This window comes from Choloepus didactylus, chromosome 17, assembly GCF_015220235.1.
Source record: "Choloepus didactylus isolate mChoDid1 chromosome 17, mChoDid1.pri, whole genome shotgun sequence".
NCBI lineage: Eukaryota > Metazoa > Chordata > Mammalia > Pilosa > Megalonychidae > Choloepus > Choloepus didactylus.
Window position 1 is genome coordinate 78,481,687 of NC_051323.1, and position 27,739 is coordinate 78,509,425.

At 48.2% G+C, this 27,739-nt stretch overlaps 1 protein-coding gene across 1 annotated transcript in view; it reads left to right on the top strand.

The window, feature by feature from the left end:
• LOC119512494 (interleukin-36 gamma-like) overlaps positions 1-24,791 on the top strand; it is a 40,235-nt gene extending 15,444 nt beyond the window's left edge. The window contains exons 2-5 of the mRNA XM_037807196.1: positions 19,581-19,648; positions 19,987-20,097; positions 20,700-20,839; positions 24,236-24,791. Coding sequence (XP_037663124.1) covers positions 19,581-19,648; positions 19,987-20,097; positions 20,700-20,839; positions 24,236-24,445 — 529 coding nt within the window. The 3' untranslated portion in view covers positions 24,446-24,791. The remainder of the gene's footprint in view (positions 1-19,580; positions 19,649-19,986; positions 20,098-20,699; positions 20,840-24,235) is intronic.
• Positions 24,792-27,739: the final 2,948 nt, after the last annotated feature.

Consider the following 27,739-nt stretch of genomic DNA (forward strand, 5'->3'; position numbering starts at 1 on the left):
TTAGGAAAGTTAAAAATTGTAAACATGGAAGTGCCAGTGTGAAATGGACGGAGGGCTCTAGGGGTCGGCTGGGGCTTGAGCTCCAGCTCCAGCCCGGCTGAGCGGCTGTGGGGCCGTTGTGGGTCTGAGTCCCGTTTTCCTCCCGTTCACCACGGGGTGCAGCCCCTGCCCCACAGGGACGGGACCTTATAAAGTGCCCGGACCCCGAGGCCTGGGCCAGGCAGAAACAGGAACCGCCACGTCCAAGGTCAGAACCCGGTTCCGGCCATGACCGCGTTTCACTTGGGCCAGGGGCCCATGACACAGCCCCCACTGTTCTAAAACTCACCCCAATCCCTGCGTGAAGCCTGTGTTCTGTGTTGCATTGGGAATGTAACCCAGCCTCTTTCCAGGACACTCCGACAGGTCAGTGACTCCACAGTCGTTTTAGGTTGAAACAGCCACGTCAGGGTGGCCCTGCCTTGGGGACCTGAGAAGTGGGGGGTGGCAGCGGGTCCGCGGGGGCCTTGGGGGCTGGGGAGCCAGGTCTGTGGGGACCTCGGGGGGCTGGGGAGCCAGGTCTGCAGGGGTCTTGGGGGGCTGGGGAGCCAGGTTCAGGGGGACCTCGGGGGGCTGGGGAGCCAGGTCTGCGGGGGCCTTGAGGGGCTGGGGAGCCGGGTCCCAGGGGACCTTGGGGGGCTGGGGAGCCGGTCCTGGGGGGCCTCAGGGGCTGGGGAGCTGGTCCCGGGGGGCCTCGGGGGGCTGGGCACTTTATAAGGTGCCCTCGGCCCCCTGGTCTCCGGCTGGCCACCAGCCGTTGGGCCCTGGGCCTCTCTGAGGGTTGAGACCCGGAATACGGCAACTTCCGGAGGCTCCTTGGACCCTCCTGGCCCCGGGAAACTGCTCTGTGTCTGCACCGCGGGCCTCGGCCGCCCTCGCTCTCTCGACAGCTTGTGGCATCCTCGAGCTCCGGCAGTGACGTACGAGTCCGTCTGCACTCAGATTTCTAAATGGATCGGGCTTTGCCATCCACCCGTCCAGGTCCAGGCCAAATCCGTCCTATGGATCCCGTGGTCAAGAGGAGAGCGAGATGCCCCTCAGCTCAGGATTTGAGGACGCGGGCGGGCACGCAGGGTGGAGCAAGGCTCCCAGGGCTGCAGCGGCTGCGTTGCTGGGGAGCGTCTGCATTCAGGGCCTCAGGTTGCAGAAAAGTTGGAAATCCCTTTAAAAATGAGTTCACCTGCTTCCTCCTCAGGTGTGCTAAACCGGCAGGTTCCGGGGCTTTGGCAGAGCCGGTCCTGGGGCCGCGAGGCTCCGCCACCCGGTGGCCGCGCGCCCACAGCGCACCCTTGGTGGTGAGTCGCACAGCCTAGGGTCTGTTACACGCTTCGTCAAAACTAAACTAGACTCAGAGAAAGAAACAGAAAAGGGGAAAACAAGCCAAACCAAAACGGAGGTGCTGGAAGGGAAATTCAGCATTTTTTGGGTTTCAGCTCCATGTTGATTCATTGTTCACACAGATAGTGCCCGTGTGCCAACCCTCTTCCAGAACTGAAGGCGCGTTTTCAGATGTGCCCGGCCTCTGCTTATTAAAAGGTGGCTCAAGGGAGCTTTGCTGCGATTCATATTTTGGGGGTAAAATGCAGGATTTGGGGCGTCTAGATTCTAGCAATTCTAAAGCTCTCCGAGAACCACCCCAGGTGGGAAGGGAGAGCCGAGAGGCCTGTGCTAAGCGAGAGGGGAAGGACATGGGGGCTCTGTCCCCACTCTGAGGAGTCAGAATCAGACGAATATTTAACCGTTGAAACCGGAAACCACGGCATCGAATGTTCCACTTGCGGAGTCAGGGGCTCTCCGACACCCACCCGGACGTGGCTGTGCGTGCTGTCCCCCGTCTCTTACCTCAGACGCCAGGCAAGGCCTTCCTTTCAGCACCCCGTTAGGTCGTGGGGCACCCCCACACGTGGGGTTAGGCAGCTCGGGCTGGAGTTCCCGCTTCCCACGGGGCTTCCTGGGGAAGTCGCTCAGGTCGCATCTCTTCCTTCCTCGGAGTTGTTTCTCACAATACTTGAGCAGCCAGAGTTTGCAGAAGGTCTAAGGCCCCATCACACCCTCCTCACCCACTGCACGGTCGGCGCCCGTGCCCTTTCCTTTGCACGGATGTGCACAAGCAGACACTACTTGGTTGTATATATATACACACTTTGCCTAAATGGAGTCATAGTTAATAATTTTATTTCCTTTTAAAATCAATGTCATTGATGCACAACTTGCATACAAAAGAAGCACCCGTTTAGGGGCACAGCTCCGTGTTCTGACATATGCTCAGGCTGCAGAACTCACACTCCATCCTCATCACCCCCAAACTCCCCCCAGGCTGCATGTGTCCCAGCAGCTCTGTCACTGCCTTTGGCCCCTCCAGAAGTCCGTGTAAACGGAATCACGTCGTGTAGTCTCACATCTGGTTTCTTCTGCTCGCATGCTGTGCTCGTCAGTGGTGGGTCCTTTCTATTGCTAAGCGGTTTCCACTGTGCGGACAGCCCACTGTTTGGGTGTCTATCTGTCGGCTGACAGACATTGGATTTGTTTCTGGTTTTTGACAATTATGAATAAGCTGCTAGGAACATGCACATACAAGTCTTTGTGTGGACGTCTGTTTTCATTTCTCTTGGTTAAGTAGCCAGGAATGGAATTGCTGGGTCAAAAGGTAAGTGTATGTTCAACTTCATAAGAAACTGCCAGACAGCTCACCTTGGGTGTGTCATTTTATACTCCCACAGCAGGGAACGAGCATTCCAGTTGGTCCACGGCTCTGCCAATACTTTTAATTTTGTTTAATTTTCAACATTGAAATGGGTGTATAGTGGCGTCTCATTGTGCTTTTAATTTGCTTTTCCCCACTGACTAACAGTGTTGAACAATATTTGTGAGCTTATTGATCATCCATACATCTTTCTTTGCCAAGTGTCTGTTGTCTTTAGCCCATTTATAAAATTTGGTTGTCTTATCATTGAGTTGAAAGAGTTCCACATTTATTCTTTATTCTTTATATATTTCCGATACATGACCTTTGTCAGATATAATAGCCCCCGTCCTGCCTCCTTACGGGACGAGCTAAGGTGTGAGAAAATGCTTTGCAAACGGGGAGCGTAGTTGAAATGCCACTTACGAAGCTGTGGTCACTGCCGCTGCCCCGCCTGCCCCTCAGCCCTCGGGGTCCCCAGGACTGCGCTTAAACGGAGGGGGTTGGTTTGTCTTTCCTGCCGCATCATTGTGATGTGTGACACACAGTCAACCTCAACACGTGTTTTCAGGTGTGACGCTGGCCTGGGGGCTGAGGGGGATGTGAAATGGGTTTCTGTGATTTTGCAACAAAGTGTGTTGTTTTGGTCTCGTTACTACATCTTCCGTAAGTACGGATTTCGGGGAAGCCAAGTATCTGGTAAAATACCTTGACGGCTTCCCCTCCGTCTTTATGAAATTGATTTCTGTTAAATATCACGCTTGTTTCCTCCATTTACTTTAAAAGCAATTGAGAAACTTGGAAACATAGAAGCCTAGAAGGAAAAAAATAAAATCCCACCACCTGCAAGTCCCCATTGTCTTCTAGGCTTTTTCACAATTTCTTTTCTGCCCTGATTTGCATGTTTGTGAGTGTTTGGACTTGGTCTGCAAATCCTCAGGGGGGCGTCCGCAGAGTGAGGTTCTGCCCAGCTGCCGTGGGCCCTGCTGTTTGACAGCCTCCAGACGGGCGCTGGCGCGCTCAGGCCTGCCGTCGGTTAATTGTCGATTTGGCTTCTACTACGCGCCTCAACAACTTGCCCCAGCGCTGCACCAGGAAGCCCCAGGCGTCAGCTGGTGATTTCTCTCTGAGCCCACCCGGTTGAAGGCCCTCTCCACAGATGCTGCGCTCCGCAGGGTCGCCCCGAGACCACCGCTCTTGTTTTGCTTGGGGCTGAGGACTGGCTCCGGTCCAGCTGGAGGGAAAGAACCGATCCAGCTGCCTGATTCTGCCCCTCTGTTCCCCGTGCTGCCCTCTGTCCGCTCATCATTCTACGCTGTGAAAGGGGTTTGGAAAACGGAAGACTTGAAGCAGCTCCCGCCTGGAACCCCCGACGCGAGGGACAGGTTCGGGGTGCCAGTTCCTGCAGGTGAAGACGGGGAGGACGCTGGTTTGGGCTGCAGAGTCCGGAGTTCGGTTCTGACCCCCTGGAGTTGGAGGCACCTCTTAGCTGTGCACGTGCCAATGCCAAGTTGGTGATTCGATAAATGAGCCTGGATCTCTCGGGAATTGTGAGGGCCAGAGCTGGAAACGCAGAACTTGCTGGCTAACGATGGCTCGTGAAGCTGGGGGCTGGGTGAGACCCCCAGCGTGCCGAGGCCCAGGTCAGGGCGGAGGGGCCATGAGCGGACCCTGCAGCCGGGAGCCCTGGGGAGGGCAGAGCCGAGCTGGGCTGCAGGAGGCTGGTCGCTCTTGACCGTGGCTGGGTGGGGCTGGGCTGGGCCGGCTGTGCCCTCACCCCAGGCCTGTCCCTCCCTCCTTGCCTCCACCCGCACGTTCTCTAGAAGCCCCCCAGTCGGGCCATGCCACCCAGAGCGAATGCCGGGGGCATCTCCAGTTTTGAAGCCCATAGACCAGTTGTTCTTCGTCTGAGTTTCGTGGTGTATGTGCACCCTCTGAAATCCTACGTGTGCTTTTGTACGTGTGTGTGCTGTATTGTAGGAGGAGGGGCTGTGGTTTTCCTCATACCATCAGCCTGGGCATCTAGTGTGACAAATGTCCTACAGTGCATGGGACAGCACCCAAGCGTAGCATCAATCTGCCATATTCTGTTGACCAGAACAGTCATGGGCTCACCCTCTTGCCCCTAATCCTCACTGAAACGACAGCCCTTGCTTGGCACCCTGCATGTTTTTCACACCAGGTCAACCAGTTGTCCCACTGCCCAGGGTCGTTCTGACATTGCCTCTGACTCTCTGGTTCTTTCGGGAATTTAGTGTCTAAGGTAGAGGCTCAGACAAACATTGAGCACGCACACAAACTCCTTTGTTTTTCTTCCTGAACGTCTTCCAAGGACTCTGATGCACCTGTAGGGTCTTCAGGCTGGCCATGGTCCATTGGAAGCTCCCAGGCCGGGGGTCTCTACCTGCCCTCTGCTTCTGTCTCCCAATAGTGTGGCTGTGTTGCCTACACGTCACCCGGGTGGAACCCCAGAGATACTCATTGGTCCACGGGCAGGTGCACACTGTGCTTGGATCCCAGGATTCCGAGTGGACGTTGGGATTCCATTTCAGGTCTCAGCAGCCTGTGGGTACAATGGGGTCACCTTTCAGTCCCTTGTGAAGAGCTGTCCTCATTTGACAGCCTCCGGGGCTGAGGCACGTGCATCCTCCAGAGCTGCAGGGTGGCCCTACGGGTGAAGTCAGTGGGGGGCTTGAGGGGTCTGGTGTGAGCTGCTCCAGGAGACAGATCTGAGCCACAGGCATCACCTCAAACTCCCACCTAACAGGGAAGATGCTCTCCCTGGGTCAAGCACACCAAGCTTTGATTTGCCTTCCCTGAGGGTGGTGTTTCTTCTAGAAGCTTTCTTGACTCCAGTGAGTGCACTGACAACTGGGCCAGACGGGTCCAGGAATACCTGACTCTCAGGTTAGACTTAGTCTGGGTCTCCAGCTACATCCCCCTTTTGTATCTGCATGAATCTACACAGGCTTACAAGGGTGTCAGGTGGCTCCTGGTGAACCCCAGTATTCTTCACCACTGTGCCCCCTGGGGAAGGAGTGGTGTGTAAGGAGGGTAGGGATGGGGTGGCCCGTGTTGCTTCCTTCTCTCCTGGCCCATCCATGGCTCCACTTCCCTGTGGGTGGGTGAAGTTCCTTGCCCTGCTGCCATGAGGCTTGGGCATGTGACTTTTTTGGCCAATGGAATGTGGGCAGAAGGGACTGCGCATCTTATCTGAGCACTTAAGAGGTGCAGTGAGTTTATCTGGCCCCCTTGGGACTTTTGCCCTCGGCCTCAAGAAGAGAATGCCCCCAGATCGCACCCTCAGCCGGAGCCCTGGAGTGCAGATGGTTTCCACGGAATCTGATGCAAAGCCTGGAGGCCAGCTGAGTCCAGACAAGCCCAGATGAGATCAGTGGAACTGCAGCTTACACGGAAACCTGAGTGAGATTAACAACTGTTGTAAGTTCCTAAGAGTTTGGGTTTGTTTATGTAGTATTACAGCAGCAGAAACCAAAGTAATGCTGGATACAGTGGCTAAGTACAGTGGGCGGTGACTGCGTCGATAGTAAAATGGGGTGATGGGCACTGATGGTGCCACCCCTCCCAGGTGATGAAGACTAAACCAGTGTGGCAGTAACAGAGTTGGAACCTGGCTGGGATAGCCCGTTAGCAGCACTGACAGCTGGAGCTCTAGCAACTAAAGATGAGCTCCTCCCGTTCCTCAATTACCGAAAGAGAATCCGAGGCACGGGAAAGGACAGTGACCTGTGGACGGCTTCCCTGCTAGCAATAGGACCCCAGCAAAGGGGCTGCCTCTTGTCTCCTGCGTTTCTGCTTGAGTGATGGTGGGGACCAGGCACACACCCCATTTTCCACCTGATATGGGGACCAAGCATACCCCAGTTTCTGTCTGACAGGACAATGTACAGGGCACTGTGGCAAAGCAGCCGCTTTTCTCTCCTCAGCTTTGTGGGTTCACACAGGCTGGTGAACCAGCAACGCTGCCTTGGACAGTTAGTTGTGGCACTTGCAACCGATGTCCTAGCTCAATTTGGTAATATGGTAACCAGTCTCAAAAAAGAAATGACATATTTTGTAGTTCAATCACTTTAAAAAATTGTAATCTTTCCTTAATACTTAAAATTAAAATGGAGTGATATATTATAACCCATAGAATAAAATAAATAGTCATGAGTCTCTGCTGATAGAAATAAAAAAAATATGGGAAGAAAGAGCAGCTTTTTCTTGCAGAAGAATTCCAATTATTGAATGTAAAAGGAACTAGGGAAGTCCAAAATCACCATTAGGCAAATACCACGTTAATCACTGTGGCAGGAAAGATCCATCAGTGGGTGCTAACGTCAGCAGGCAAAAGTTTGTCATTTTCTTTTCTTGTGGTATCTGTATCTGGCCTTGGTATTAGGGTGATGTTGGCTTCAGAGTGAGTTCAGTAGGGTTCCCTCTTCTTCAGTTTTTTGGGAGCATTTGAGCAGGGTTGTTACTAATTCTTCTTGGAATGGTTGGTGAGTTCACCTATGAAGCCATCTGGTCCTGGGCTTTTCTTTGTTGGGAGGTTTTTGATGACTATTTCAATCGCTTTACTTTGTTGAGGTCTTTATCTCTTCTTGAATCAGTAGAGGTTTTTAGTGTGTTTCTAAGAAAATGCCCATTTCATCTAGTTTGTCTAGTTTGTTGGCATATAGTTATCCATGGTTTCCTCTTATAAATTTTATTTCTTTGGGATCCATGGTAATGACTCCTTCTCATTTCTGATTTTGTTTGTTTTCATCTCTCTTTTTTACTTTGTCAGTCTACTTAAGGGTTTGTCAATCTTATGGATCTTCTCAAAGAATCAACTTTTAGTTTTATTGATTCTCTCTATTGTATTTATTCTCCATTTCATTTATTTCTACCCTAACCTTTGTTATTTCTCTCCTTCTGCTTGCTTTGGGTCTAACTTCTTCAGTTGTTCAGTTAGGTCTTTGGTTTTAGCTGTTTCCTCATTTTTATTATAGGCATTTAGGGTTATAAATTTCCCTCTCAGCACTGCCTTTGCTGCATCCCGTAAGTTTTGATACATGGTGCTATCATTTTCATTCATCTAGAGATATTTACTGATTTCTCTTGCAATTTCTTCTTTGACCAATGATTGTTTAAGGGCATGTTGTCTAACCTTCATATGTTTGTGAAATTTCTGGTTGTCCAGTGGTTATTGATTTCTAGCTTCATAGCATTATGATCAGAGAGAGTGCTTTGAATAATTTCAATCTTTTAAAATTTATTAAAACCTGTTTTGTATACCAGCATATGGTCTATCCTGGAGAATATTCCATGAGCACTTGAGAAGTATGTATATCCTGCTGTTTTGGGGTGAAACAATTTATATATGTCTGTTAGGTGTATTTAAATTTATATTATTTAGAGTCTCTATTTCCTTATGGATCCTCTGTCTAGATGTTCTATCTATTGAAGAGAGTGGTGTTTGAACTCTCCCACTATTATTGTAGAGATGTCTATTACTCCTTTCGATTTTGCCAGTGTTTGCCTCATTTACTTTATACTTATGATTGTTATTTCTTCTTGGTGAATTGCCCCTTTTATTAATATGTAGTGTCCTTCTTTGTCACTTATAACATTTTTGCATTTAAAGTCTATTTTGTGTGACATTAGTATAGCCACCCAGCTTTTTTTTTGGGGGGGGGTGTTATTGCTTGCATGGAATATCTTTTTCCATAGATTCACTTTCAACCTAATTATATCTTTGGATCTAAAATGAGTCTGTTGTAAACAGCATATAGATGAATCATATTTTTAAAATCCATTCTGCCAATCTGTGTCTTTTGATTGGGGAGTTTAATCCATTAAGATTTAATATTATTACTGTAAAAACCACTCTTCAACCATTTTATCCTTTGGCTTTTGTTTGTCAGATCTATTACTTTTCTCTCTTTTTATCCTTTTAGTTACCCTTACTTCTAATCATTTCAATACTCTCCTCCAAGCCTCTCTCTTCTGTCTTTTTTTTTCAGCCAGCAGAGCTCCCTTTAGTATTTCTTGCAGGGCAGGTCTCTTGTTAACGAATTCTCTCAGCTTTTGCTTATTTGTGAATATTTAAAACTCTCCCTCACTTTTGAAGACAGCTTTGCAGGATAAAGAATTCTTGGCTGAATTTCTCTTTCAGAATCTTAAATATATTGTGCCACTGCCTTCTCACCTCTGTGGTGCCTGAAGAGTAGTCAGCACTTAGCCTTGCATGTGGTGAATCGCTTTTCTCTTGCTGCTTTCAGGATTCTTTCTCTTTGGCATTTGACAGTCTGATTAGTATGTGTCTTGGAGAGTCTATTCAGATTTATTCTATTTGGAGTATGTTGGGCTTCTTTGATTGCCTATTTGTGTCTTTTATAAGGGTTAGGAAAATTTCTGCATTTATCTCCTCAAATATTCTTCCTGGCCCTTTACCCTTCTCTTCACCTTCTGGGACATCTATGATTTATATGTTTGTTTGCTTTGCATTGTCAGTCATTTCCTTGAGATCCCATTCAAATTTTTCCATTTTTTCTGCATTTGTTCTTTTGTGCATTCGAATTCGGTTGTCTGTCCTCTAGCTCACTGATCCTTTCTTCTGTCTCTTCACATCTGCTCTTGTGTGTCTCTAGTATATTTTTAATTTCATCTAAAGTATCTTTCATTTCCATAAGATCTGCTATTTTTCTATTTATTCTTTCCAATTCTTCTTTATGTTCTTCTAGTGTCTTCTTGCTATATTTTACCTCTTTAACCATCTCATTGAAGTTATTTAGGAGATTTTTTGGAACACCTTTGATTAGTTGTTCCAAATTCTGTTCTCCAACTTTTTGATTTGATTGTTTGGTTTGACCATATTTTCACACTTCTTGATGTGCCTTGTGATTTTTTTGCTGGCTTTTGGGCATCTGATTAGCTTGGTAAGATTATTTTGAAAGTTGGTTTCCCTCTCTTGTCTAAGATTTTGTTGTTGCTTGCATTTACATTGAAGGTATTTATGTCCCAGCCAATCCAGGGCTTGGGTCTCACGCAAGGGGTGCAACCCCTTTTGGAAGGCTCTTAGGGGGTGGGCTGGAAAGCAGCGTGCCAGACTGTACTTTCCTTGCCTTCCCAGCAGATGGCACTCTTGGGCCACCTCTTCCCCACAGCCCTGCATCTCCGTGACCACAGTGGACACTGGGCAGGGTCTGGACAGGTCAAGTTCTGCTTCACGTCTGCAGGCACCAGAGGGTCACTCTCTCCAGTGAGCTGCTAGAGCAGGGCTGTTCAAGCCTTGGGTATGCAGTGGGCACTGGGAGCCATGGTTGAATCTCTGTATGTGGATGTAATGGATCTGCTGGCTCCTGGGCTCCCGTATGGAAAGACTCTAGGCTGCAGGCACGAGAGGGTTAATTCACTGGCCAGCAGCTGACCAGGACTGCACCATGCTTTGCCGACCAGCAAGATGCAGGCCGGTGCACATCCACTGACCTTGGGGCTGGCATGATTGGGTCCACTCACCCTGTTTCCCCAGTCACGGTTTCTCTGCTTTCTCGTCCAGCTCTCCCTTACATGTTGCCATGGTCCTTCCCTGAGCCCCGAGCTGCTGCTTTGGACAGTTTCCGCCTGTTCTCCAGGTGCTGTAGGTGGGGGAGTGAGTTTGAGTTCTGCCTGTCCTCGCTCTAGGCTCATTCTAAGACACTGGAACGGTACTGTGCCAGCATTAATTTAATGGATTCAATCATTGTGCTGTGGTTATGTAAATTTTTAACATTAGGAGGCTCTGGATGAGTGGTATCTGTGAACTCTCTGTATTATTTTTGCATCTTTTCTGTAAGTCTATAGTTACTCCAAAATAAAATATTTGAAGAAGTAAAATGAATACATTATGGTAAACTGCTAGAGTAGTTTCCTCGACACTGTTGCTTCAGGTGATAATTTTTCCATGCACAAAGAAGGGAAAAATTATTGAGGCAGCCAAATCTAAATTGAGATAATCTTCAATATATTGGCTAATCAGTGATTTAAACTTTTAGTTTCTTTTTTGTGTCTTTTGTTTTGTTAGGGAAAAAGCAATGTTTGTCTTGTGCATCTGAGACTTTCTAGCTTTAATCAAGCTATTCATTATGCTGGCCAGAAAAGGAATATCCATAAAAGAGTGAATTTATTTCAAGTATACAAAGGCCTTTATGGCTTTGGAGAATTAATTCCTAAAACTTAGGTTATCTTTATCTTTAAAGGTATTTCAAAACAAATCACATAAAATATTCAATAAATTTAGAATGTGGTAAACATATTTAGTTTATTCAACAATTGAATTTACATAATATTCACAAGATATAAATGCAGTAGCATTTTGGACAATGTTTTGAAAAAAATTTGGAAAAAAAAAAGATATTCTGAAGCCCTAAAGGTCAATAGTTCCCCCTTAATGAATTGATTTAATTAAATTACATATTCTACTTACTTTTCCTTTTCAAAGTTGACTTAAGTATTTGTAGACCTTTAGAGTAGGGTTATTAAGTTTCTCAAAAACTACAACTGGAATTACAATGAATTTATAAACTAATTTTGGGGCCATTTGGCTACTTGCTGATATTGCTGTCTAATTCAGAAGAATGCAGCTCTCTCCATGCATTCAGATTCTCTTCTAGATCCTTTATTAGATTAAAAAATTTTTTTCCACATGGGCTTGCATGTTTTTGGTTGTTAATTCCTAGATATTTGAAATATTTATTGCTATTGTGAGTGGTATTTTTTGATCATATATTCTAGTTGGTTATTGCTACAGAGAAATGTTAATTTTTCTAAATTATTTCAAATCTAACAAACTTGCTTAACCCTTATTAGTTTTAATAAATTTTTATTGATCTATCTTAGTCTATGATCGTACCACCTGCAAATAATGACAATTTTATATCTTTGTTTCCTGTGCTTACATCTCTCAATTCGTCTTATTCTAAAATATTGACCAGAAACTCCACTATAATGTTAAATAGTAGTGGGCACTTTCATCTTGTTACTGATTCTAAACATAATGATTTTAAAATTTTTCTATTAGGTTTTATGTTTGATATACTGTTCTAGTTTGCTAATGCTGCCAGATTGCAAAACACCAGAAATGGATTGGCTTTTATAAAGGGGGTTTATCTGGTTACACAGTTATAGTCTTAAGGCCATAAAGTATCTGTCGACAAAGGGAACCTTCACTGGAGAAAGGCCATTGGCATCTGGAAAACCTCTGTTAGCTGGGAAGGCATGTGGCTGGTGTCTGCTTGCTCTTAGGTTGTGTTTCAAAATAGCGTTCTCCAAAATGTCTGCATCAGCTTTCAGTGGACTTCTTCAAAATGTCTGTTGCAGCTACAGCTAGCTATGAGCTCCTGTCTGAGCTTATCTAGTGCTCCAGTGAACTAAACAAGGCCCACGCTGAATGGGCGGGGCCACACCTCCATGGACATTACCCAATCAGAGTCATCACCCACAGTTGGGGGGTCACATCTCCAAGGACACTGAACAACTAGGTTCCAACCCAATCCATACTAATATGTCTGCTCCCACAAGAATGCATTAAAGAATACGGGTTTTTTCTGGGGGACGTAAATATGCAAACCGGCATACACAGATTTGAGATATTTAGGCTTCCACAGGTCAAGGAAGTACCTTCCTACTAGTCCTAGTTTTTGTAAAAATTTTTAAAAATCAGAAATGTGTTGACTATTAAATGCTTTTCCTGCATCTACTACGATAACCCTATACTTTTTGAATTTAGTTAAGAGAGAGAGAGAGATTTTCTGATGTTGAACCTTCTTTGCACCCTGGATAAGCCCTACCTGACCATAAAGTATTTTTTAATGTATTGTTAGGTTTTTTCATTGGCATCCATAGTGAAACAGGATCATAATTTATTTTGTTATTATTATCTGATTATGGAATCAAAATTACACTATTCTCATAAAGTGAGTTGAGCAACTTTTGTTCTTTTTAAAAATTTTCTGGAACAATTTGTACAAGATAGGAATTAACTGTTCTTTGACAGCAAGGTAAGATTTAATCCTAAAATTATCTGAGTCTAGGACTTTGGGAAAAGAAGGTTCTAGAATGACATTGCAATTTCTATGATGCTTATTGGTTTATTCAAATTTTCTGTTTCTTCTTTTGCCTTTTCTGAATTTTATTTTCTGTGAACTTACTAATTTCATCTAGGCTTTCATATTTTTGAGGGAAGTTTTTCACTATATTCTTACTGTTTTTAAATCTCTGTTCTTTCTGTAGTGTTGTAGTGCCCTAATATCAAATATAGCATTTGGATAAAAGGCTTTTTTCCTAATGATTCCCGCCTTTTTTGTCATTGACTTTAACATGAGTCCAATGGGTGCAGGCCCAGAGGCAAATCTAAGTGACCAAACTACAGAGTGCTCAAAATCACTTCTATACTCCAAAAACTTTGCTAGTGCTACTGAGTTAATCTCTCCAAGCCTCTTAGACTGACTTCTTTCCTGAAAATAAGCTCAAATGGACGCATCCTTCTACTATTTGGTCAGGTATGCCTGAGTGCCAGGTTAGATGTAAACTAGAAACTCCAAAACCTCACAGTTTAGAGCTGAATAAATAAGATGCCAACAATTTTCAGTGCCTTGGACAAGAGCATGGGTAAGACTCTAACAACTGACCACTGTGTCCTTCCGAGTGAGTGGAGGAGCGAGTGCACACAGGCCCACGTGGCTGCAGCAGGGCCCATGACTGCAAGGAGGGGGAGCCTCGGCTCGCCCCACATTTACACCAGGATGGTGGCCCAAGAGGAAGTGAAGACGACAGAAGGAAGGTCTGACTAGAAGGGTCAGCAAAAACATTATTTTTTCTTGACTGGATCATCATGAAACAAAAATCATTATCTTTGGTTTGCAACAAATGCACTGTGAACAGGGGTGAGTGCGGCTCGCAGCTCAGCCTTCCCAGAACAGTTCATGCGCCGGAGCGGAGGTAGCCAAGCTTCCTGGAGACTCACGGTGAAGCCAAAGTGACTGGAACTCTCCCCAGATATAACCGGCCCAAGAAAATGCAACTCATTCAATAATAAACAAGAAAAAGTAACCAGCACTTTCCCAATACAGGGTACTGAAGGAAAAACGTAGAAAATAAGCATAAAAACCCACCATCACACATAGAACATGCATCCACCCTCCCAAAAATGTTGCCACTGGCCACATAAAATTTTTGACCAAACCTTTTGCCTTGGACTAAAATAATAATAATAATAAAACAATGAAGAGATAATGTCTGAGCAGGATGACAAGAAAACAGCAAGAGACGGTGAGACAAAGAGATGACAACAGGGGTGAATGGCAAAGTAAACAAACTCAGGATGAAAGTAAATAAATAAATAAAAAGCATTAAAAATCAGAAGACGTTTAAGGAAATTTAGTCATAAAAATTACAGTAAATAGAAGCAAGCTCAAGTTTCTTACCAAAAATTTTGAAATTATTTTGTTTGGAAAATTTATACAGATTAGATATTTAATGCTTCTGATACTACTTTGTATTTACCTTTAGAATATTGTGTAATATAGAAAAGCAATGCCTTTCTCACGAAGCTTACGCAGACGCCCTCACGTCCCCGAGCGCCATATTTGCAGCTCATTTTCTCGTGTTGAGCGTGGTGGGGAAAGGTGAGGGGCACAGGGCGCACCTGCGGCCCGGAGAGAGGAGGTGAGGCCGTCTCTGCCCGGGCGTGCGGATGCTCGTGCCCGCACAGCAGCGCCGAGTGCGAGAAGGCGCGGAGGCCGCTGGCCACCACGGACGGCCCTGCCCCAGGCCCCAGCCCCAGGGAAGCGGCATCTCCCCAATCCCAGGAGGGGTGGACGACATCAAGGTATGGTGGTTGGCATTGATTTGGATGAGTCAATTATTTGCATAGTTTCATTTAGATAAGTCAGTGAATGTGGCATTTTTTATGCCTGAACATGCAGAGGTGCTTTGGTCACCCAGGAAGTCACCCCTCACGGGGGTGACAAGGAGTCAGGAAGTCAGTGCTTTGCAGGCAGTGGTGGTTTGGCAGAGGGTGGTGTCCTCTGGCTTCTTCCGACGGCCTTTGAAAGCAGCAGACGGAAAGACGGAGAGCGAGCGGGCAATCCTAACGGCCGAAGAAGTCCTGCGTGTCCTACCTTAAAACGGCCGAGACCCAGCCGGGGCCCTGGTGACGCTGCAGGCTCGAGTGCTGTCTGCCGAGCTGAGGGCTCCTTCGGGAAGGGGCGGTGTCCTGGGACCAGACATGGGCCTCCCTGCCACACATGGGGCTGGCTGTACAGGGGCCTCTCTGTGGCCGCTCCGGACCAGGGCCCATCGCCCCCGGCCCTGACTGGAGAGCAGAGCAGGGCCCTGAAGGACGAGGGCTGAACACGGCGTCCAGGAGCCATTGGTGGGAATCTGGTGGCTCATGGGAGTGAACCCTAAATGTGAGCCGAGGAGGATGGAATCCAGGGGTTGACTGGGCTGCGTGGTGTGATGGGAGGAGACATTGAGGACTTGAGGAGATGAGCACGGGTGTGATGTCACCGCCTGCTGGGCTGACTGATGAAGCCGAGATTTGGGGAGGTCTGTGATCGGGGGGCTCAAACACGGGCATGCTCCTGGCCAATGTCGGGTGACAGTTTTCATGCTCAGGGCTTCACAGCTTGCTGATCTGCCCCCATGGTTCTGCTTTAACTGATCGGGGTTGGGTTACAGACGGAGGGACTTTCTTCTCTGGCCAAGGCTGGAGCCACTGCCGTCAAGGTGGAAACGCACTGGGGAGGGGCGCCGGGATGCCAGGACCCCGGGAGAGCTGCTGGTAGCGCCCAATGCAGGTGGAGATGGTGGGGGGTCTCTGGCCCTGAGGTCACTGAACGGAGTGGGCACAGCCTCTGAGCTCATCCACGGCAGGGTCTCCAGAAATGAAACAGGTGGTCGGGATTTCCTCCCTGGTTTCCCCCTCTGGGTCACCGCAGGCTGCCCATTCACCGCGCTCTCTCCATTGGGATCTGGTGGCCGTTCCCTCCTCCTGTCCCCCAGGCCCAGGCTGGTGAGATGTGCCCAGAGTGACCGCTCCAGGCAGGCCCCGGCCTCTGCGTACACCTCTGGGGGAGTTCCTGTTAGGCTGGCCTCGAATCGCCAGCTGCGGACGTGCCTCCTGCTCCTTGTCCCACCGACTGGCCCAGCTCGGCTCCAGGTTGGCCCAGGCAGACTTCCAGGAAAGGCGTTGGAAGCCGTGCAGGTGCCGAGGTTCTGCCTCAGCAAACATGACAGGGTCCTAAAGTGGGGGTTGGCGTCGGCGCAGCAAGGAAGGAGACAGACACGCAAAGTGTCTGGGACGAAGCTCAGGGCTCCGACAATTTTAATGAAAAAGTGATTTTCTTTTATAGCTCAAAGTTACATAAGCTCTGCACCTGGATCACGCGGGTGAGAGCTGGCAAGCACAGCATATAAATCACAAAACCATTGTTACTCAATTCCAGGGGACATTGGGGTCCGAGCAGGGCGGGGGGACCGAGCAGTGTGTGTTTTCATCCCTATGTTAAGACAACTCTATTCCGGTGCAGACCTTCCAAGTTTCTCATAATATTCTTCCTTGTTCTCAGTAATGATCTCTGTTTTGGCTATTTTAATTATTTAGAAGGGCTTGTTTTTGTACCTAAAGTAAATTAGCTGTGGGCTCATACGAGGAACTACTCTCGTACCATAAGCCCGTGGGGTGGGTGCCCAAAGAATTTCTTGTATGTTCTGGTTGCCCGAGGCCAGCCATAAGGCAGTAGTGGAGCGTGTTGACCCTGATTCAGTTGTAACCTCAGCAAACAACGGGGCCTGTTAAGGAACTGGGTGATGAATTACGTGGTTTACATTGCTTCTGCTTTGGCCTTCTAATCACTTTCTCAGTGGAATACTTTTGGATGTCAAAGGAGGAACTTGTGTAAAGGAGGATGTCTGGAAAGGGGCAAGGGGGCTTCAGGCGGCTAAACGGGGTGGCTGCTTTCTCATAGGTGGAGGAGGGGATTCATCGAAAGGTAAAATCATTGGAAGGTGCCCAACACTTTGTCATATCTTTGGTTATTATCCAGAGTATATCCTAAATAATAACGTTAGCAAAGAAAAAGAGAAAGCAGAAGCACAAAGATTAAAAGAATCAGCATTGCAATAGTCCATCGGTGGTAGGCTTTGCCAGGATCCGTCGAGGGGCCACGCCCGCCGCTGTGCGGCACATCCACAGTAATGTTTTCTGTTGAACCTGAGGCTTTGCCATCAGGTTTAGGATGTGGCGATTTGGCTCCCGACATGCAGGGGCGTTCTCTTTCTTCTGCGAGATGTAAATGACCGAGAGCAGTGGGATCGTCTGGGACAGGCACGCAGACCTGTTGTTTTAATGAGCATGTCAGCTCAGAGAGAGACAAAGAATCCGGGCCCTTGCTGGCATCAGAGGACATCAGCTCAGAGACCCCAATCCTGTGCTGCTTCAGGTCTTCCAATTATGCGACCCAGGAAATACTTTTATTGTTTTAGCTGTTTTGGATTGGATTTCTCAGTCTTTAAAGCCGAAGGCAAGGTAATGGCTGGATTCTTGAAAGCAGAGTTGCTGGGTCAAGGGGCCCACACATTTACACTTTGAAGAGCTCATGCAAGATTGCTTTCCGAAGTCGCCGAGCTGACTCTCACAGGCAGCTACAGCATACGTGAACCTGTTTCCTCAGACCATCACCTGCCATCTACTTAATGGGTGGAAACCACATCTCATTATCACTTTGATTTGCATTTTGCTAATTACTAGTGTGGTTAATTGTAATTACTTACATTTATCGGACATTTGTATTTTCTTCTCTGTGAGATGCTTCCACATGTGTCATCAGCTAATTCAGTGCCCTCTGTTTGCAGTCCTGGGGTGGGTTCTGCTCTCCAGGCCGGAGGTGGGGGGGGGGGAGTTCGCGGCTCTTTTGCAGGGAGCTTCCCATGGATGGGGATGAGCTGGCGGCGCCTGACGGAGGGGCCCGCTGCAGGTAGTGGGGACGCGGGAGAGACGGCGCCGACTTCCTCACGGCAGGCACTCGCTTCTGGGGCAGCAGAGAAACTGGAAGCCAAAGCGACGGGTTTGGGGCTCAACAGGAAGGGATGTTGCTCCAAAGGCCAAAAAGGATACGCGGGGTCTACAAGGGAGACTGTGAGGGGCTGGGAAGACGGCTCCTGGGGGCGCGCACAGACGGCCTGCTCCGGGCGGCGCGCACAGACAGCTCCGGGAAGGGCGCACAGACCCCTCCGGGAAGGGCGCACAGACGGCTCCGGGAAGGGTGCACAGACGGCTCTGGGCGGCGTGCACAGACGGCTCCGGGAAGGGCGCACAGACGGCCTGCTCCGGGCGGCGCGCACAGACGGCTCCGGGAAGGGCGCACAGACACCTCCGGGAAGGGCGCACAGACGGCTCCGGGCGGCGTGCACAGACAGCTCCGGGAAGGGCGCACAGCCGGCCTGCTCCGGGCGGCGCGCACAGACGGCTCCTGGCGGTGCGCACAGAGGACTGCTAGTCCTTTCTTCTTTTCGCAGCTGGACAGAGGAAAATGAAGCCGTAGGTATTTCCGGTTTGTCTCTGGAAATTCTGTCCACTCATGTCAGTGAAGTTAACTTATGCCCCTAACACCCTTTTACGCCGGACTACCACAGATGGGATGGGGTACAACAAAAGCGATATGAAAAAATAACCACTACCATTTACTGAGTGCCTACCGCGTACCCTGCATTGCCGGGGTCCGGGGCTTGGAGAAACCCCTTCCTCTTTCTTGAATGTGCAGGCAGTTCTGGAGCCCTCTGAATTTTGGGGGCCTCAGTTAAGGGGTGACAGCTGGTTCCAGTGGTTCCCCGAGGAAATGGCTGAAAGAGTGAAGGGTGGGGAAGTTTCCGGGCCTCACCCTCCATCCAGGGGCCGCCGGGTGGGGCTGGTGGGTGCCGGAATCCTGAGCACACCTCTCATTTTGCTCTTAGAGACCTCCCCAGCCTGACGGTAGAGGTAAGGCTTCCAGCCCCAGGAGCCCTGGTCGGAAGGGCTTGGCATTCCCGGTGGAGCCCCAGGCCGGGAACGGAGCTCCGGGGAAGTCCCTCAATCTCCCTTTTCTGAGAAACCTGTCATCATCTCCGTTTCCTTGTGGCTCTTGTGACACTTGGCCCAGCCCGTGCATTGCAGGGAGCTGGCTATGCCACGTGGGTGCTGATGCTGTGACTTCCCCACCCGAGCCGCACAGGACCTCCCGGCAGGCGGGACTGGCTTCTTTTCAGGTCACTTGGTGTCACACCCAGCAAAGAAGTGGGAGCCTCCCTCTGTGCTCTGCAGATAAATGCCCCACGTTCTGACAGAGCAACTGGGAGCTGCTGGAGCCACGGTTCTGTCCCCTGGACGTTCACGAAGGTCCTTCCTTGTCCTGTGCGGCTGTCCGCTGGGGAGCCCTCCCGGGAGAGCTGCCCCTCTGTGCCATGCTTCGGGGCTCCGCGGGAGGACGGGCCACCCCGACGGCCTCTCAGTGGGAGCTGGTGGGACCCGGCAGAAGCAGCTGCTGACGGGGGGGGGGGGTGGTTGGGGGCTGCAGGGAGGAGGAGGCATCAGGGGGTCAGGGCATTTAGGTCAAAGGTCATGCCTGGCCTCTGGGAGATGCTGTCCTCGGCTGGACCCCAGGGCAGAGGGAAGCTCTACCTGCTCTGTCCTCCTTGAGGCTGCCCCGGGGTTCTGTCCCAGGAGGGCTCAGGGCTTCTGACTTCCTTTCGGGGCAGGCTGTCCGCCCCCTGTCAAGAAAGCAGCCTTAGGAGCCGGTGTCCGGGAAGCCCTGGACTCTCCTGAGGCCCGTCTCTCCCGCCCGTGTCCCCACAGGTGCCGAAGCAGCCCTGCCATGAAAGACACCCCTGATCTCAACCGGCACCGCCAACACAGTGACCTTGGTGTGTGGGATGCCCCCCTCCCCGCGGTGTGGTTGTTCCCTCCTGGAGCTCCGCATACCCCGGACTCTGCATTTGGAGTCCGATTCCTTCTCCCCACCAAAGCTCACCCGGGGCCAGGCCGGAAGAGGCCACCAAAAGGCCTGATCACACATGTCCCCACTGGGGCAGGTCATGCCCTGAGCCCTGTGCTCCCGCCGTGGCCCATGGCTTTGTGGAGGGAGGCCTGGGCTGCCGAGCTTCAGGGCTGAGCCGGACCTGCCTTCCTGAAGGTGCTTTCTCTCCCGGGGTAGGGAAACAGCTCGGATCATCCCAAATCTTAGTTAGCCTTTCTGTTTAAGCGGTGGCAGATCAGCCCAACTTTGGAGAGATCTCAGACCAGAACCAGCAGGTGTGGGCCCTCCAGGGTAAGACGCTCGTGGCCATCCCTCGGAGTGACAACAAGGCTGCAGGTGAGTGCACGTCCGGCGGCTGCCCCTCCTGGGCCAGGTGCCAGCACCCAGCCTTGGTGGAAGGGGCTCTGCGATGGGCCCCCCTGGCCTGGGCAATGTTCCCCACCATCTGGGAACAGAAATGAGGGAGAGTTGGTCTTCACCTAAAGAAATCATGGAGGGTGAAGAGCCCTGGGGAGAAAGAGCTCTCTCAGCGCTGGAAGGCCATCCTGGCTGGGGGCAGGGTGGGTACCCCAGGAAGGCAGATTTCAGCACCCAGGAGGCAGGACTTGCTAATGGACAGGGTTCAGCCAGGGGTTGGGGGCCACCTGGGCGGGAGCGTCCCACCTCCAGGTCTGGAAACCCTGGGGCAGAGACGCCATCCGCTGAGCGCTTTACGTTTGCTCCGTTCTCTAAGACAGTGATTGGCACATGGTGCGAATGAACGAACGAATGAATGAATGAATGAATGAATATGGTGGGGGGCTGTTTGCTGGGGCCTGGGCAGCAGGGACCACACTTGGAAGATCTCTTTTGGCCTCAGTTGGAAGCGGCTTTCTTGGTAAATCAGAGGGTCCTCGGGCATCAGAAGGAGACTGACCCCACTCTCCTTGTGTTGGCAGCGACGGTCGTGATTCTGCCGTGCAAGTACCCGCAGTCTCTCGAGCAAGGCAAAGGGGTCCCCATTTATTTGGGAATAGAGAGTCCGGAAATGTGTCTGTGTTGTGAGGACGCCGGAGGACAGCACTTGTTGCAGCTGAAGGTGAGCAAGAAAAACTAAAAAATGACAATTGAGTTTACAGGATGCTTATTGAGTGGCAAATCTTCTTTTAGAAATATGCTTGTTTTCCTCAGCATATTTATCCCAAGCTCCGAGCGGCCCCACCTGCCCCCCAGGTGGAGAGACGGGCTCTAGGTGGGAGCGGCTATGTCCTCTCGGGGACCGAAGCGCGGCTGGTGCAGGAGCCGCTCAGCTGGGCGCGTGCGTCCCACGGACGTTCTCTTCTAGTTGCTTCACCTTCCCAGTGGGGAGGCAGTTGACAGTGAGGAGGGGGCGGAGGTGTTGGAGTTCGAAATAAGACGATGTTCTTTCATTTATTAGTCAACAAATGTTTGTTGAGTAGAATGCCAGGGGCTCTTCTATGTGTTGAGGAACAGAGCATTGCACAAATCTAACAGTAATTATATAGTTGGGAGATAAATATGCTAATTCAGAAAGTGATTGGTGCTAATGTGGAAAACAACTCCGTGATGAGCTGCTGGGGGGCAGGGGTGGGGTGCTGCTTTGAGGCCCATTTGGGGCACAGTTGGAAGCAGCTTTCTTGGTAAATCAGAGGGTCTTTGGGTGTCAGAAGGAGACTGACCCCAGTGAAGCCTCTTGGCAGAGGGGACGTTTGAGCCGAGACCCCAGTAATGGGCAGGATCAGCCGCGGGAAACCGCAGGTGCAGTGGAGCACGCGCAGGGCCCTCGGCAGGGACACCGCGGGCTCCGAGGGAAAGCAGGACGAGAGGAGCAGAGCGAGCAGGCGGTGGTAGGAGGTTAGAGCGTCCAGTTCCCAAGACCTGTTGATGGAGACCCGCGGGCTTTCAAGGAGTTTGGGTCTTATCGTCATCCATGTTGCCGCATGTGTCAGAACTTCATTCCGTTTCACAACTGAATGATATTCCGTTGTGTGCATGGACCACATTTTGTTGATTCCTTCATCTGTTCATGGACACTTGGGTTGCTTCCATCTTTTGGCATTTTCCATTGTGAATAATCAGTGAACATCAGTGTACAAATATCAGTTAGAGTCCCTGCTTTCAATTCTTTCAGGAAGACACATAGAAGTGGGATTGCCAGGTCATATGGTGATTCTGTTCTTCACTTTCTGAGGAACCACCAGACTGTCTCCCGCAGTGGCTGCACCATTTCATTCTCATCAGCAGCGAATGTGGTTCCTGTTTCTCCACATCATCTCCAACACTTGTTATTCTCTGTTATTTTAATAGTAGCCGTTCTAGTGGGTGTGAAATGGTATCTCGTGGTTCTGATTGCATTTCCTTGGTGGCTATGATGTTGTGTATCTTTTCACGTATTTATTGGCCATTTGCATATCTTCTTTGGAGAAATGTCTATTCAAGTTTTGCCCATTTTTAAATTGGGTTGCTTGTCTTTTTGTTGTTGAGTTGTAGTATTTCTTTATATGTGCTGGGTGTTAAACCCTTATCAGATATATGGTTTCCAACTATTTTTTCCCATTCTGTAGGTTGTCTTTTTACTTTCTTGATGAAGTCCCTGATAAAGTTTTACATTTTAATTATCCCATTTATCTGTCTTTTCTTTTGTTGTTCATGCCTGTGTTGTGAAGCATAAGAAACCATCACCTAATGCAAAGTCCTGGAGATGCTTCCCTATGTTTTCTTCTAGGGGTTTTATATTTTTGGTTCTTATATTTAGCTCTTTGATCCATTTTGAGTTAATTTTTGTGTATGGTGTGAGGTAGGGTTCCACCTTCATTCTTCTGCATATGATTTCCAGCTCTCTCAGCACCATTTACTGAAGAAACAACTCTTTCCCCAAGCAGACTTGGCATCTTTGTCAAAGATCAAATGGCCAAAGGTGGAAGCATTTATTTCTGAACTCTCAATTTGGTTCCTTTGGTCTGTATGTCTATCCTTGTGCCAGTACCATGTTTTTTTTTTTCCTTGAAATTTTATTGAGATATAGTCACATGCTGTACAATCAACCAAAGTGTGCAATCAGTTGTTCACAGTATCATCATATAGTTGTGCATCATCACCAAAATTTTTGAACATTTTCATTTCTCCAAAAAAACCCACAAAAATAAAAGTAAAAAAAACTGAAACAACCCATCTTCACCCAAAACTACCCCTTTACCATGTTGTTTTGATTACTGTAGTTTTGTAATAAGTCCTGAAATCAGGAAGTGTGAGTCCTCAACTTCATTCTTTTGCAAGATGGTGTTGGCTATTTTGGGTCCTCTTGCATATGAATTTGATGATTGACTTTTCCATTTCTGGAAAGAAGTCTGTTGGAATGTTGGTTGGAATTTTGATTGGAATTGCATTGGATCTGTGTATTGCTTTGGGTAGAATTGATATCTTAACAATATTTAGTCTTTAAATCCATTTACTTAGGTCTTTGATTTCTTTCAGCAATGTTGTGTAATTTTCTGTGTACAGGTCCTTTACATCCTTGGTTAAATTTATTCCTAGGTATTTTATTATTTTAGTTGCTATTCTAAATGGAGATTTTTTTCTTGATTTCCTCTTTGGATTGTTCATTACTAGTGTATAGAAACACCAATAACTTTTACTTATTGATCATGTACCTTGCCACTTTGCTGCATTCATTTAGCTCTAGTAGCTTTGTTGTAGATTTTTCAGAATTCTCTATGTATGGGATCTTATCATCTGCAAACAGGGAAAGTTTTACTTCTTCCTTTCCTATTTGGGTGCTTTTTATTTCTTTTTCTTGCCTAATTGCTCTGGCTAGAACTTCTAGTACAGTGTTGAGTAACAGTGGTTACAGTGGGCATCCTTGTCTTGTTCCAGATTTTAGAGGGGAGGCTTTTATTCTTTCACCATTGAGTAGGATGTTAACTGTAGGTTTTTCATATATGCCCTTTATCATGCTAAGTATATTTCCTTCTACTCCTAGTTTTCTGAATTTTTTTTTAATCAGGAAGGGATGCTGAATTTTGTCCTATCTGGTCCTAGACTTTTCTTTGTTGGGAGGTTTTAAAATTTTTTTAATTAAAAAAAATTTTTTTAATACTGATTCAATCTGTTGAGATGTTCTGTTTCTTCCTGAGTCAGTGTGGATAGTTTGTGTGTTTCGGGTACTTGGTCCATTTCATCTAGGTGATCTGATTTATTGGCATACAGTTGTTCATATATCCACCTATAATCCTTTCATATCATTGGGGTCAGTGGTAATGTCCCCTCTTTCATCCTGACTTTAGTTATTTGCATATTCTTCTTTTTTATTTGTCAGTCTGTCTCTGCGACTCCTTTGAACTGTGTTTTTGTAGTCCTGTTCTAATATATGGATAAGGTTTTCTTGAGCTTTGGAACATGTGCTGGTTTTATACAGGCAAGTAACTTTGAACACCTCAGTTTCTGCTTCTCCTGGGTTTTCTCTCTCACTGTCCAGGAGCAGAAGATAATGGATCTGTACCACCGTGCCGAGCCGGTGAAGCCCTTCCTCTTCTACCACAGCAGGCCTGGCAGGGCCTCCACCTTCGAGTCCGTGGCCTTCCCCGGCTGGTTTATCGCCTCCTCGGAGAGAGACCAGCCCCTGCTGCTCACTTCGGAGCTGGGGACCAAGTTCAACACTGCCTTCGACTTGGAGATAAAGGCTTGAACTCAGGGCGGCAGAGGCAGTCTGGTTAAAGGATTTTGTCTTAAATTTTCTCAGTGTTGCTTTCATACCAGTGCCTCGAGGCGAGCAGAGCTGAGGAGACGCAGCGCCTTCATGTTACCTAAAGAGCGGCCGTGGGGATGGGGGATCCATGGCTCTCCCTCGAGCCGAGCGGCCGAGCCCGTGAGGTGCCTGGACGGGGCTCAGCTCAGAGCTCCTCAAGGCCACCCGAGGTTGTCGGACTGCGTGGAGCTGAGTTTGTTTCTGTTCTGTCTTGTCTCCTTCACCGTTTGGATTAAATCCCATCATCTTTATATGCTGCCGTGTCCTTCAATGTGTATAATTTAGTGAGAGCTTTTTTTTTTTATCTTCATTTTATTGAGATATATTCACATGCCACACAGTCATACAAAACAAATTGTACATTCGATTGTTCACAGTACCATTACATAGTTGTACATTCATCACCTAAATCAATCCCTGACACCTTCATTAGCACACACACAAAAATAACAAGAATAATAATTAAAGTGAAAAAGAACAATTGAAGTAAAAAAGAACACTGGGTACCTTTGTCTGTTTGTCTGTTTGTTTCCTTCCCCTATTTTTCTACTCATCCATCCATAAACTAGGCAAAGTGGAGTGTGGTCTTTATGGCTTTCCCAATCCTATTGTCATCCCTCATAAGCTACATTTTTATACAATTGTCTTCGAGATTCATGGGTTCTGGGTTGTAGTTTGATAGTTTCAGGTATCCAACACCAGCTACCCCAATTCTTTAGAACCTAAAAAGGGTTGTCTAAAGTGTGCGTAAGAGTGTCCACCAGAGTGACCTCTCAGCTCCTTTCAGAATCTCTCTGCCACTGAAGCTTATTTCATTTCCTTTCACATCCCCCTTTTGGTCAAGAAGATGTTCTCCGTCCCACGATGCCAGGTCTACATTCCTCCCCGGGAGTCATATTCCACGTTGCCAGGGAGATTCACTCCCCTGGGTGTCTGATCCCACGTAGTGGGGAGGGCAGTGATTTCACCTTTCAAGTTGGCTTAGCTAGAGAGAGAGGGCCACATCTGAGCAACAAAGAGGCATTCGGGAGGAGGCTCTTAGGCACAACCATAGGGAGGCCTAGCCTCTCCTTTGCAGCAACCGTGTTCCCAAGGGTAAATCCTATGGTAGAGGGCTCAACCCATCAAACCACCAGTCCCCTATGTTTGTGGTCATGTTAGCAACCATCGAGGTGGGGTAGTAGTGAGAGCTTTTAAAGGAAAATAATTCTTGTGCTAAATTGAATTATGTTTCCCCCTTCTAATGCATAAACTAGAGCCAACTGTAACCTTCATGTGTTTATGCAGTAATCAAGCTAAAACAAGTGTGACATGAAATAAAAGGAAGCAGAGTAAACTGAAACTAGCAAAGTAGTTGAATGAGGGCATCATGATGCTGAACCTGGGGCGGGGGCCCAGCTGGGGGTGAAGGGGCTTTGTCAGAGGTGAGGACTCAGGGCAGGGAACCTGTGTGTTAGAGAGCAGACTCTGAAAACTCTCTTTGCAGTCTCACAGCTTTGCCTTCGTCTGCTTCCTCTGGTCCTTGTCTTTTACACACACCCACCATTTGCACATTCCCTTTAGAAACCACTCCAAGTTGCATTTTTTGGAATGGAGAGTCTTGTTTTCCCACCGGCTGTGCTTCAGATGATGTATTCTGATGAAATGATGTAACTGATTTGGGGTGTAATTGTAGAAAGATGTAGCTCAGATCTGGTTCTGTATATAGTAGATTTCTCTATTTTGACTTTGATGTAATAAATGCCTGTTTGCTTGGGTGTATTCTCAAAATGGCACTAGTAACTTGAAATTTGTTTTCTACTTTAGGCAATCAGATGACATACTTCACTAAGAGCACCAATAAGCAATCCACAAATACTGATTTAATTAAATGTCCTCAATTCTTTAAGGTTTCCTTCTTCAATTGAATATAATTTTAGCACTGCATTTTAACTAAAATCAGCATTAAAATGGGAATCTAAGCGGATGCATCCGTTGAATATACACTAGCATTGTCACTGCTAATAAACAGCGGCAGGTGGTTAGGGAGACAGCTGGGAGCCTGGCAACGCCTTTGTTGTGCCCTGTTGTGGGTCTGAGCTCTCCCGTCTCCACAGCTTTCCCCTCCTCGCTCCACTCAGCCGGCACATCCGAGCTCTGACGCCGTGTGGTTGGCCTTGGGGGCGAGGTGGTCATCTGGAGGACGTGGTCTTTTATGCACTTAGTGTGTAATCAAAATGAAAGTGTCAAGTCATAATCTCACGGAGCACCTGTGGAACCCAGAGAACACCCCTGGCTCTCACCTGGCGTTGGGAACCCACAGTAGCCAGGGCTGGGAAACCAGGGGGAGCCTCCGAGTCTGTACACCTGCGTTTTTGGGAGATTGGCCTGTTCCACACCTGGTTTTCACACATCTGCTGTATCAAATGCTCGTGCACCTGAGTAGCATGAGCTCCAGGCCAACATGCTTGGAGAATTTGGTTCCTTTTGACCTTTGGCACCTGGTTGCCGTAGAGGGCCTGAAGCCCAGAGAGGGTCCTCTGGATTCCAGGGGTGAGTAATGGCCCCAGGAGCTCTCCCAAACCTTGCTGTGGGGGAGCACAACTGCAGGGAAGGAAAGCCGAGAGGGATGTTGCTCTGTGGCCCTGCTTTGGAGCTAATACCTCCTGGCACCAGGATGCTGAATGCAGCGGCGGCTTCCCAAGCTGTCCCATTGTCCCTGTCCCATTGCCCACAGACAGTGGGTGGTGCTCCGGGGCCGTGAACAAGGGTTATAATTAGTAATTCCTCACATCAATTAAAGATTGCTTTGTATTTCTTAGACTTTTTAAAGTTTTTCAAAAGATTCTTATCAAAATAATATATGCCTAGGGTAAAAACAAAACTCTCATTAGTCATCACGGCAATGCAAATCAAAGCCATAATGAGATACCATTTCACACCCACTAGAACGGCTGCTTTTACAAACACGGAAAATAACAAGTGTTGGAGAGGATGTGGAGAAACACGGACACTCACTCACTGCTGGTGGGAGCGTGAAATGGTGCGGCTGCTGCAGAAGGCAGTTTGGCGGTTCCTCAGGAAGCTAAGTATAGAATTCATATGACCCCACAATTCTGCTACTAGGTATATACCCAAAAGAATTGGAAGCAAGGACTCGAAAGGATATTTGCACACTGATGTTCATAGTGGCATTATTCACAATTGCCAAATGATGAAGCAACCCAAGTGCCTATCAGTCAATTAATGGATAAA